At 46.3% G+C, this 11,406-nt stretch overlaps 1 protein-coding gene across 3 annotated transcripts; it reads left to right on the top strand.

The window, feature by feature from the left end:
• The first annotated feature begins 6,822 nt into the window (after positions 1-6,822).
• Positions 6,823-10,415, top strand: LOC116993532 (C2 domain-containing protein 3-like). Of its 3 annotated transcripts, none has more exons than XR_004417319.1 (4): positions 6,823-6,945; positions 8,014-8,218; positions 9,887-9,948; positions 10,314-10,415. XR_004417319.1 is itself a non-coding variant. In XM_033054247.1 (4 exons), the coding sequence occupies exons 1-4, from the start codon at positions 7,335-7,337 to the stop codon at positions 10,365-10,367; spliced, it is 363 nt and encodes a 120-aa protein (XP_032910138.1). In that variant the 5' UTR covers positions 6,952-7,334; the 3' UTR covers positions 10,368-10,415. The 3 variants fall into 3 exon arrangements, 1 of the variants encoding a protein (XP_032910138.1); XM_033054247.1 differs by lacking the exon at positions 6,823-6,945 and adding an exon at positions 6,952-7,376; XR_004417318.1 differs by lacking the exons at positions 6,823-6,945; positions 8,014-8,218 and adding an exon at positions 8,976-9,227 and having other exon boundaries at positions 9,844-9,948.
• Positions 10,416-11,406: the final 991 nt, after the last annotated feature.

The raw sequence follows: 11,406 nt of genomic DNA on the forward strand, positions 1-11,406 counted from the left end.
TTTGATGCAATTTTTGCCCCTTTTTCTGAAGGCACCTATTGCAAAAAGGAAAGTATTTGCATTTCCTATAAAATTTTTTTGTATTGAAAAATGACTCCCCTTTCCCTTGCAGAATTTCCTCATCTCAAATTCAAGTCTGAGGAGCCAAACAGCCATAGTTATTCTGAGGCCTTTTATACCTCAAGGGATTTGCTCCTCCTTTTCCTGCAAACGAGGGGTGGTCCCAATCAGGGGTATATTAACCTCAGCCTTTGCTAAGGGCCTTCATTCCCTCTCTGGAATCAGCTGGGATAAGGGTTCTTCTCTCATTTCAATGCAGAGGATGTTTCATCTTGTCTCAGGTCTTTTTTGTGATGATGGCATCAGACAGAGTGCAGCTGAAATGTGTGTCCTGAGCCCCTGGGCGTTCCTGGGAGATGGTGAGTAGTGAAATTATCAGGTTTTGGCCTGTATGCTGCTCAGAGCATGCACTGATGTCTGCTTTTCTTTATTGTAGCTGACTAAGGAACAACAGCCCAGTGGTGGCAGGAATTTCCCAGATGGTGAAGCTTTTTTACTCCTCATGTGTCATGGATTCTCAGACCTGGATCTCTGACAGATAAGTGCTGGGCTCCAACCCACAGAGGGGATGGGAGCGGGATGCTGTGTCTGGAATTGTCAGGAGGGATTTTTGAGGCAGCTCTGGAGCTGGGGATGTCCAAGAAGCAGTCCCTCAGGCCCCATAAGGGGAAGAGTCTCAATTTGATCTCAATGCTGATTTGCACAGGGCAGAGCAGTTCCTCTGGGTGTCATGTCACTTGTCTATTGTGCAATCTGTGTCTGTGTGTGTTGTATTGCCTGTCTCTTACCTTAGCCCTTTGAGGGGCCTATCAGAAACCCTGAGGTCATCCATAGGATCTTGTGATCTTTGTATTCATCAGCCTGGCTGTGGTGCCATCAAACCTTGGTCTCAGGAGCTTGGACAGGCATCTGAATCTTTTCTCTTTTGGAAAGCATCCAGTCTCATCTCTTAAGGTCTTGCTCTGACCTGTATTGCCAGCTGTGCACCTGAAGGATCCATTACAAGAGATGAGGAATGGGAAGATAAGTAGAGGATTCTGAGGCAGCTATCTCTGCAGTTCTTGGAGCAAATCATTCTGCTGGCATCTTTTTCCAGCCTTGTCAGCTTGCTGTCAGTCTTCCCTCAGTGATCTCATTTTGCATTCTCTCAGTCCCCGTGGTTCTTCTTGCCGAGTTTTTTTCGTCCCCCTGTCCTCCCCTCGTTTGTCATGTCCTGTGTCACGGGTGCCTGCATGCATTTGGTCTGGAGCTGCACTGCCCTGATGCATAGTCAAGATAGGACAAGGTGCAGGGACTTGGGTTTTGTTCTGTGGGGTGGTGTTGGACTCTAGGTGAGAGCTGCACATTCACTCAAGATGTCTGGGGCTGTCCAGCTATTATGCTGGGCTTTAAATTTTGTTCTAAGTTCTTTTTACCTGCAGTTTTCTGGGGTTTTGGGTAGAAAATGTGTGGGGATGTCTCTTGGCTCTCAGGTAACCACTCATTGACCTCCCGCTTCTGTCTCGCAGGTCCCCGAGGCAGATTTCCGGTTCTCAGCCGCCACCTTTCATGGAACCTGTCCCTCGATGTCGAGGACCAGCAGCCAGAGGATGCGGTCAAGCATCCTATTCAGCATACTGTTTCAGGTAAGGGTTGCAGTCAGCTTACCAGCTGAAGATTGTGTGACAGTCTGTGTGTGAGAGTTTGTGTCCGTCTGCCACCACTAGCGTATGCCTGTGCGAGTGTGCGTGGTGACCAGCTGTAATTTTGTGCGTAGGAGTTTTGCCTTTCAGGCTTTTCAACCAATTTTAAATTTAGAATAAAAATTCCCCAGCCAGGTTTTTTTTTTTTTAAATTTCCTCCCTGGCTGGAGTTTTTTTTCCCGGGTCCCGGCCGGTCTGCGCGGTGAAGTTCATGACCAAAGTTTGGGCGCAGAACGGCCAGGGACCGGGGTTTTCGTCAGGCAGGGCGATATTTGAGGGTCCAGGGGAGCACAGAGAGCCGTGGTGTAATTGGGCGCTCGAGACAAGAGCGGTGACAGGTGAGCCGAAAGTTGTGTGCGGTGGATAAGGGTTATGTTTTATGGGTTCTGATTTTCTTATTTTATTATGCAGGAAATTGGTTCTGGGTTTTGTCGGAGTCTGCCGGGGGTTCCCAGCGCTGCCGCTCCCGCTCCGGCCGCAGCGGGGGTGAGACTCCGGTCACGATCCCTCTCCTGCCGCAGGGAGCCGGGGCTCTGCTGGTAGCTGTGCCGAGAGAGCGGCGGCGGGATCTCCTCGTGCAGATGCTTTATCTCTGCTGGAACCACTCGGGACTCTGTGACCGCCGTGCCGGCCCTGGAGCCCCAAATCCCGGCGCTCCCATCCCGCGGTACCGCCGGCACCCCGCGGGTGGGCAGAGCCCCAGCGGGAGCAGCGCCGGGCTCCCCTTCCCCGGGCCCGTACCCCTGTGGAACGAGCGGGGCTGGAGCACGGCAGGAGCCGGGCACGGTTCCGCTCGGGCTGCTTCTCCAACACCTGCCAGGGGAGAGGCTCCCCCTACTTTGCAACCTAAAAAAGCTCTGCAATGGCAAAACCTCATTTATAGAAATTCAACTGAGAATTTTCCTCTTTACTTCCAGATCGCAGGATATGCTAAAGATACACTGGAGTTGAGGGGAATCTTAAATCTGAGTCTCAAGTCCGTAGGTTTCCTGCAGGTGAGTATTGCCAGGCCAAAACAATGGCAACTGCTGAGGCTGCTTTTGTGGCCCAAAGCTGCACGGCGGCCAGCGATGTTCCTTGGTGTTTCTGTGTGTCCCAGCTGGCTGGCATGTGGGGCAGGAGGAGGCCAGAAGTCCCTGGAAGGCAACAGCACCTCTTGTGCTTTGGCTCTGTGGTGTCCTGCCTGTGCCTGCGGTGTCCTGCCTGTGCCAAGCACGTCCCAGGGATGGACACTGGGCTGCCCAGGCAGCGCTGGCACAGACACGGCTCAAGGGCTGCCCGTGGCTCCTGGGCCAGGGGCTGCTCTGAATGGGCACCTTTGTTTCTGCAGCAAATCCTCATATTTAAATTAAATCCTTTTCTGGTGCTGCCCTGGACAAAAGTGCTTCCTGCATGCCGATGAAGGCTTTGTCTGCTCCATATCGATGTGTAATGAAGTGCTGTCTTCTCGCTAATGGGAGCCATCGGAGGTGATGGGTCCTTTGGCAGGTATTTTATAGATGATCTCTTTCTGTCTGTGGTGGAGATCACCGGGCTAGGTCTGTTGATATGCTAATTACGGTCGTTGTCTATGGCCCCGGGTGCTTGGTGTTTAAGAGGTTCTTTTTATTTTATTTCATACAATCCTTTTATATAAACACGAATTATAACATATATCTCAGGTGGGGTGAAGTTTTGTTTGGATGAAGGTGAGAGTTTTTCAGGGAGCCAGCTGGAAGTGCAGAAGGGATGGAAAGGTTTTGCAGGTGGGTCCCACTGGAGGTGTGCTGGAGGCAGGGATGTGCACCCCTTTCCTGAGGGAAAAGAACTTGCAGAGGCCACTGCTGAGGCTCTGAAAAGAACTGAGCTTCTGCAGGGAGAGTTGTTCTCCTGCGGGCACAGGGGCCGTGCCTTGGAACGGGCTGGGAGCGCCTCCAGCCCTGCCTTCTCCTGCTTGGAAACAGCACCTGGAGCCCGAGCTATGGGGGTTAAACCAGCTGAATTCCAGGCAACTCTGTCAAGAGTCCCCAGGGACATGGGTGGGGCTGGGGGATGAGGGTTTTAAACAGCAAATTCTTTGGAATATTCACCTGTCCCAGTGCTGCTGAGCTTCCTTGGAAGCTCTACTGGTTTCTGGCACAGCTGCATGGGAATATCCACACTCCATGAGGCACTGTGAAGTTACGGCAGTGGGAATGGAGCAGGGAATTTGGGACTGTGGGATAATTCATGGGAACCAGCAAAGCTGACAGGGGACCCCAAATCTGGACGCTGCACAGAGAACAATCTGTGTGCTGCCCAGGTGACAGAGTAGCTCAAGCACTGGAATAATTTCTATGCTTGGGGTCACTGGACCTGGATTTTATTCCTAGCTTTAACTGACTTCTTAGATTATCTGGGGCAAATGGTTTTTCTATTTCTCCCTTGAATATTCCAGTTCTGTTCAGTAAAGGGTTTGTATAATATTTGCTTCCATTGCAAATATAACATGCTATCAGCTCCACCAGTGAAAAGGGTGTTTTCTAGATGGTGCATTTCTTTGCTAGTTGTGTGGTTTTGATTACTGAACTGCCTTCAGATGTTGTTGTTATTAATGTAGAAATCTGTATTTAATTCTGTATCATTTCAGGAAGTCCCTTGGCAGAACGTGAAGTAGCAGCCCCCAGTAGCTGTGTGTCATTTGCTGGTGCAGATGCTCCAGTAACCACTCCAGTGACAGAAAATACAGACTCACCAGTCTGGGACTTCAGCAGCAAGCAAGGTGAGAGATGGGGATTCACACAGACACTCCCTGGGTCTGACAGCCAGCCCAGGTGTGAAAAGGATGTGTGGTTTCTGGTTTTTTAGCTCAGATCTGCATATCTGAGCTTAAATTAAAACAGATAGATTGACTGCTTTGAGGGACCTCAGCAGATCAAGTCATACATGGCAGTATGCAGGAATTAACCTGTGTGATCCAATCTTGTCTCCTCCAGTGTTTCTAATATCTGAATCCCTTCAGACACTTAAAAACTCTTCTACATTCAACACTTCATTTTTCCTTTTTCAGTTTTTTTTCCAGGAATGCACTTCAAGCATTACAGCTTTGAACCATAACCCTAGTTCTTTGCTGTCGCTTTGTTACTGAGTCATGAAGTAAACTGTATTTCTGTTCCTTCATAGTTTTTGGTCCTATCTTTTACATGTACAGCAAGAGTGAGGAGAGGGAAATACTTCTTGAATAAGCAGAAGCCCAGACTGTGTAGAGATGTGTTATGCTTTGAGGCTCAGTAGTTTTGGGGCTTGTTTAGTTCCTGCCCCCATCAATACAGAAAGAAAAGGATTTCTCTGGGTGGCTCAAATGGCATTGAAACTTCAGAAGCGTTTTACTGCTCTTTCCTGCTTTGCATAAAGCAAAGGGTTTTGTTCTTAACAGATTATCCAAAGGGCTTCTCCTGGATCCACAGCAAACCTTAGTCTTCAAAGTGTGGCATAAAGCAGGTAAAGTTTGTAGTGCAGTACTAAGAGGACTGTGTTTTCTTCATCCCCTTTCTTAGATTGCTTACATTTCATGCAAGGCGAATAAATTCTGTTAAGTGAATTGAAGAGTAGAATTGTAATGCCATTTTTTGCCTTGAAGAATGCTGGAGATACATACCTATTGATTTCCTGGCCCTTGGCATCCTCCTTTTCCCCATTAGTTCATCTTCCAAGACTTGGTTCATCCATATTCTCCCTGGTTTTATTTTGACAGTGCTTTGGAGGTTGGGTTTTCCTGCTGAAGGAAATTCCTAACTGCTTCCTTCACGTGCTCTTTGTTGTTGCTGCAGTTTGTTGAAGTGTGGCCAGGCAGTTGTAGCCAAATACTTTTATTTCTTTTTACATATTGAAGTTCAGCTGTCTGTGTATCCAGAGTGCTGTGTGCACAGTGGTTCTCCTGGCAATCCCTGTCCCTGCCCTGGGCTTTCCCTGTCCTGCAGGGCCATTTTTAGCTAAACATAACTGAGGTATTCCAAATAATATTCCCCTGTTGGACAGGATTGTCCTGGACCTCGAGCCCACTTCCAAGCCCTATTTCAAGGCTGTGTTTCAGCATTCCTGAAAAGGATTCCTGTCAGTGTGTATGTGCTATGTATCCTGTATGTTGTTGCTTCATGGGTGTTCAGCAGTTTTTTAGGAGAATATTCTGTGCATTTGGGTGTCTGGGAGCATGGCACAGCTATATTTGCTGCTTGGGGTGACAGCTGGTGCTCAAAAACATACAGTAGATTCAACTTTTAGTTGGTTAGGAGACACCTAATTTGTCAGGAATCTGGTTTTCTGGGATATTGTCCATTTTTTCTGGGTTTTTCTGTGTTCTTCCAGATATGCTGGGGTGTGTTATAGACATGTAAAGCAACCCTTACCCTACTTTCCATCACTTTATTCTTTGATAGTATGAGGGGTGTTAACAAAAGTGTCTGAAATGAAAGTGTTGTCAAATGCTACTTTGGCTCAGTGCTGGGAAATCATTTGAATATTTAAAGCTATTTAGAAAGCCTGAGGTTTTGTTAGATCAGCAGGATAACATCGTAATTTCTCTTATTTTCTTGCTGTGGAAGACTCACATGCAGTGTTCCTTTTTCCTTTTCATCCTAGGTGAAGGTCAGCTTTCCAGCATGTCCCAGTAATTCTGCAAACTTGTCCAAGCAGATGTTGAATTCCTTGTCGAAGGAAGTCAGTGTTCCCGCTCTGGAGCGGTAAGCCCACAGGCTGACAACCTTTCTGATTATTCTCAGGTCTCAGAAAGACCTCTCTGAAGCAAATTGACTCTGCTGGAAAAATGGTACACTCTGTCCAAGTGTGTCCACTGTGTGTGGGCTTAAAAATTAGTGGGCATTCCCTTTCCCAGTGAGAGGGGGGTGCAGGAGGTAGCAATCCTGGGACAGATTCCTTTTGACACAGCCTAGATGTTCTTTCCCTTGTCATTGATGCTTCCTGATTTGCATTCTTGTAAATTAGGATTTAAATGATGCCGTTGTTAAAACAGGCAGGGTCTTTCTCCAGGCCCTGATAAGAATAAGGGTTGTGTTTGTATCTGGTTTTGTTTTTGTAAGTTTAAATTAGCATAAATCCGCTTGACTTTACCTTAATTTCTGTCCATGAGCAGTGAATGACAGCTGGTGAAATGCTGTGGTGTTGCACATTACAGGAGTAAGGCTTTCAGATATCCTGCAGTAATTCTACTTTCTGCCCCTTCAAATGAGTGAGTGTTTTAGTTCATGATCTGTTTATTTAGCTTACAGAGACGATCCTTTTCCTGTGTGTGTCTTTGAAGTTTAGAGGGACTGTGGGCCCCACTATGGGATCTGAACAACTGGCTTGGGAGCTGCCAGCAGGCGTGGAAAGCTCCCTACCAGCCCCACTAACTTGATTTTGGTATAAATCTGAAATGCTAAATGACGTTCCTGTGGACATTTGAAGAGCTGGTTTCACCCATTGGAGGAAGAGAAGGGGACACAGTGCAATAACCGATGAAGGGGATGGAAAATCCGGGGCTGGGTGGGGTGCTCTGCAGCAGGACTGAGATGCTGCAGCAGTGTGGTGAGCTGTTGGAGGGGAGCAGCAACTGCAGTGTTTCCAGAGCTAGAGGGAATGCTTGGATTTATCCATCCTGCTGCTGCTGTCACAGAACAGGTGCTGTGAAGGCAATAGTCCCTTCAAGTGACTTCCACGGGTACAAGGACAAGGCTGTGAGCATTTCTGGGATGCATGGAGCAGTATATCCTTTCCCATCAGCATGTTTTTCTTCTTGCTAGAAACACTGTTCTCTGGACTAGATTCTAGGTTTAAATGAAGCATAAATTTGGAAGAGCAGTATTTATTATGTGTAGGAATAGAGGAGTGAAAGATTTCCTGAGGTATTTCATCCCTTCCCGTGCTACCACAAGCGCTGTATCTTAAAATCCCTAGATCTTAAACACAGAGAAATCCTCAGATTTTTATCAAGTTCAACCACAAGTCAAGTAATATCCTTGGCTTTGACTTTTATTGGAAGGTCATCTCAAATCCAAGTCTTTTGATTAAGTAAGTTTAGAACTAGCTCTTTTTTAGCTTGCAGCCTAAGTTCCATAGCCAAGTCAGGACTTTTTCTGGAGTGTTATCCTCTTGCTTAGAGAAGTTTCAATGGTTACCTGCTGATCTGCTTTTCAATAAAAGCCTTTGATCTTTTATTTGTATATTTCCATGTTGTTGACTAAAATGATCCAACCTAAACCCAACTGCCACAGGCTTGTTTTCCCCCTCTTACCAAATTTCTTACTACTGCTTGCAGAAAAAACTTGAGCTGGGTGAGGTTCAAAGATACTTCAGTGAGAAGCTGACCAGGTCTTTCCCTGACTTCAGCACATCCAGACCAAGCCATGAGGAGTGTGAGAGTGACCCTCAGGGCTTGATGAGCAGAGAAGTGGATCCCAAAGGCTGCCATCTTCTGGAAAAATCCAGTCAGTTGGTGTCTCAGGTCAGCAGCCTAATCAATGGTGAGTTGTTGCTGTGAGGAGCAAAATGACAAGGAAATCAAATCCCTGCTGATGCTTCTAAAATGACTTACCAGACTAGAGAATAAACTGGAGCCCAGAGCTTCAGTTCCTGCCAGTTGGAAAGTTATTCCCTGCTTTTTCTGCCCATGGCTTCCTGCAGGGTGGCAGCATTTCCAGGAGATGGAGTTGAAGGGCACATCCCTATTAGCCAGAATTTGCCATTCTTTTGTCGCCTTGATCTTCCCTTTTTTCCACCCTCCCCTCTTTATTCTCCAAGGTTTTGTTCTTTTTATTTCCCTTCTCATCCTTAACAATTGTTTTTACTGCTCTTTTATGTGTCTTCCTCTACAATCTGTTCCAGACTCCTTCTTTCCCAAATGTCCCCCACCATTCCCTTGGAGCAGGACTTGCCTCAAAATTGTTGCCCACTTTACCTAATACTGGTGAACTCAGTTCTCAGAGGATGCAAGCAGTTAACAGCATCTGCTCACCGGGAAGCAAAAACAAGGGATTGTGGCTTTTTAAAGAATTTGTAACCTTTCCCATTAACTTCATCCTTAATGCTTCTGGTTTTTCCTCAGCATTTCTGTTCTTCTGGCCTTGTCAGTGGGAAACAGAGCAGAACATGCTCACATAGCAGTGTTTGCAGAGCTGTGCATGTTTAGCTCCCAACCATCATGACATCTAGGACTTTCTGCCAAACCCCCTAATAAATCAGATTTAAGCTGAGTTGTTGCTCCGTGCATTTACAGAGCACTGAGGAGCTGCTGCCATTCCCAGGAGACAGGGGTTTGACCAGTGGAAAAACCGCTGAGAGAGAGGAGGAGGAAAATGCTGAGGTTGTAAATGGAGATCATCAAAGCAAAGAAGGAAGTGGTTCTGATGAGAACTGTGTTGGGAGTCTATCAGCACAAGCTGGCTCAGAAAGAAACTGTGAGAGCTTCCCTGATGACAGCAGTGAAGACCCAGTGGAAGGCTCAGATAGCTCCATCAAACCAAAAATCCCTTTGTATCCTTTATTCTTAAACACTCCATGCATTTGATGATTCTTCTGCTTAGTTAGAGTCTCCCTGGCCTCAGGACAGGGAAATTGTCTATGTGAAGCTCTTCCCTGGGAAATGAATCCAGATCTGGTGGTCTGGCAAGGTGTTGGAGGACCCCATTACAGTGTTTCACAGTGGTGATGACTTTCCTAAAACTTGTAGCCAATAAATTTTGTGATTTGTGAGAGTCACTTCATTTTGGGTAGTTCTGATATGTCTTCTTGCATTTTCTCTCCGTGTTTTTTTTTCCCCCCATGTGTTAAAGCTCTTGTGTTTCTACTGCATTAAAAAACATTCTTTATTTTGCTTTTAAAATACTTCCTAATGTTTCTTGCACAAATTACGAATCTTGGATTAAGTGTTGGAATTTTTGCAGGATGAAGTCCTCTACAAATTTGTGAGGTATTATTTTAAACAAGTTGGTGTCCCAGGTGAGAGAACCAAGTGTTAGAACAATGGAATATTGATTAAAACAAATGAAATTTATTATTTGGGACCTGTTAACAGGTGAGGCTTTTTCCACATCTGGATCTCCGTGCAGCTGCGTACTGCCAAAGGTTGTTCCTTAACCGCTCTGCTCAGATCTGATCCTGTTGTTGTTCCCAACTTCTTCCTTCCACCCCAGGAGATGGAAGCCTCCATGACACTGCTCAGCACTTCCTCTCATCCCTCTGCATCTCCAGAGGGGTAAGTATGGGATGTCCTCTCCTTTATTGTCCAATTTAGTCCACTCCTTAAAGCAGGAACAGAACTTCTCCCTTCCTTTGCCTGCCAGCACTGAACTTAAATGTGATGGCTTTCAAATTGTGTCAGGGGGATCTTCCCAGTAGCTCTTCTCTCCATGAGGATGGTTTTTAACACCCATGCCTGCATTGTCTGTGATCCTTATGCCTTTACATCACCCAGTTGTTCAGTGTGCTCAGGAAATGCTGCTCATCAGGGTCAGTGGAAGTCGCAGGTTGTCATCCACACTTTGTGCTTTAATGTGAGGTGACATGCCTAATTCTGAGGAGCTCTAACTTGTAATTATGGTTTCAATTCATCTCTTTTAGATCAAGATAAAATGGAGGGGGCTCCTGGAGAGGTATCTTGTAATGGTTCTGTGACCCAGGGAGTAGCAGAATAACGTGAGTGATTGCTCCTCCTGCACCAAAGCTGTGTGGATTGCCGACAATTTGTTTTGCTTTCTGGTCATGAAGATTTATTTACAGTGAGAGGTTTGTGGCTCAGTTGTTTAGACATCTACATATTTATTTTCAGTTCATAAAGAGAGGTTATTAAAAAGAGCGTGACTTTTTACACAGGCAGATAGTGATGGGATAAGGGGACACAGTTTTAAACTAAAAGAGGGGAGATTTAGTTTGGATATTGGGAAGAAATTCTTCCCTGTGAGGGTGGGGAGGCCCTGGCACAGAGTTGCCCAGAGAAGCTGTGGCTACTCCATCCCTGGAAATGTTCCAAGCCAAGCTGGATGGGGCTTGGAGCCCCCTGGTCTAGTGGAAGGTGTCCCTTCCCATGGAAGGAGTTGAAATGAAATAAGCTTTAAGGTCCCTTCCCACCCAAACCATTCTGGAATTCCATGATTCTTTTCCAGCCCCAGCTCTGCTGTGGGTGTGCAGCAGCTGGGCTGTTTGTTTACCACTCCCAGATAAGGTGATGCCCTTGTTCCTCTCCATGTGACCTACGGAACAAGCACTTCCAGGAGCATTTGTGTCACTGGGAACAGCTTGCCTGATGAATCAAAACAGACTCAGACAGGCTCTGATAGCTCTGAGGTCACAGACACCTGTGGTGTAATACTAATACCAGCTTTTCTTGAATCCCCTCTGTGCAGCTCTGAGCTGAATGGTTGGAACTACCGCCCTGTAAGTTATTACAAATTAGGTAAAATGTTAGCAATGAGCTATGTGAATATTTTGATCTTAAAGTCCCTAATTTGAGGATTAGCTGTCGTTAATTCTTTGCTGCAGCACTTGCAGCGTGTGCTGAGACAGGCTTCCGTTGTGCCTTGTGCATCAAATTCTCTTTGAAGAACCAGTTTTTCACTGCTACCAATACATAGAGTCGGAAAAAATGCTTCCTCATAGTTTTGCTTTTAATTGGGACATCAGCTTCTAAATCTGGATTTGGTTTGGTTCTGCACAG

The sequence above is a fragment of the Catharus ustulatus genome, chromosome 3 (assembly GCF_009819885.2).
Source record: "Catharus ustulatus isolate bCatUst1 chromosome 3, bCatUst1.pri.v2, whole genome shotgun sequence".
NCBI classification, from domain to species: domain Eukaryota; kingdom Metazoa; phylum Chordata; class Aves; order Passeriformes; family Turdidae; genus Catharus; species Catharus ustulatus.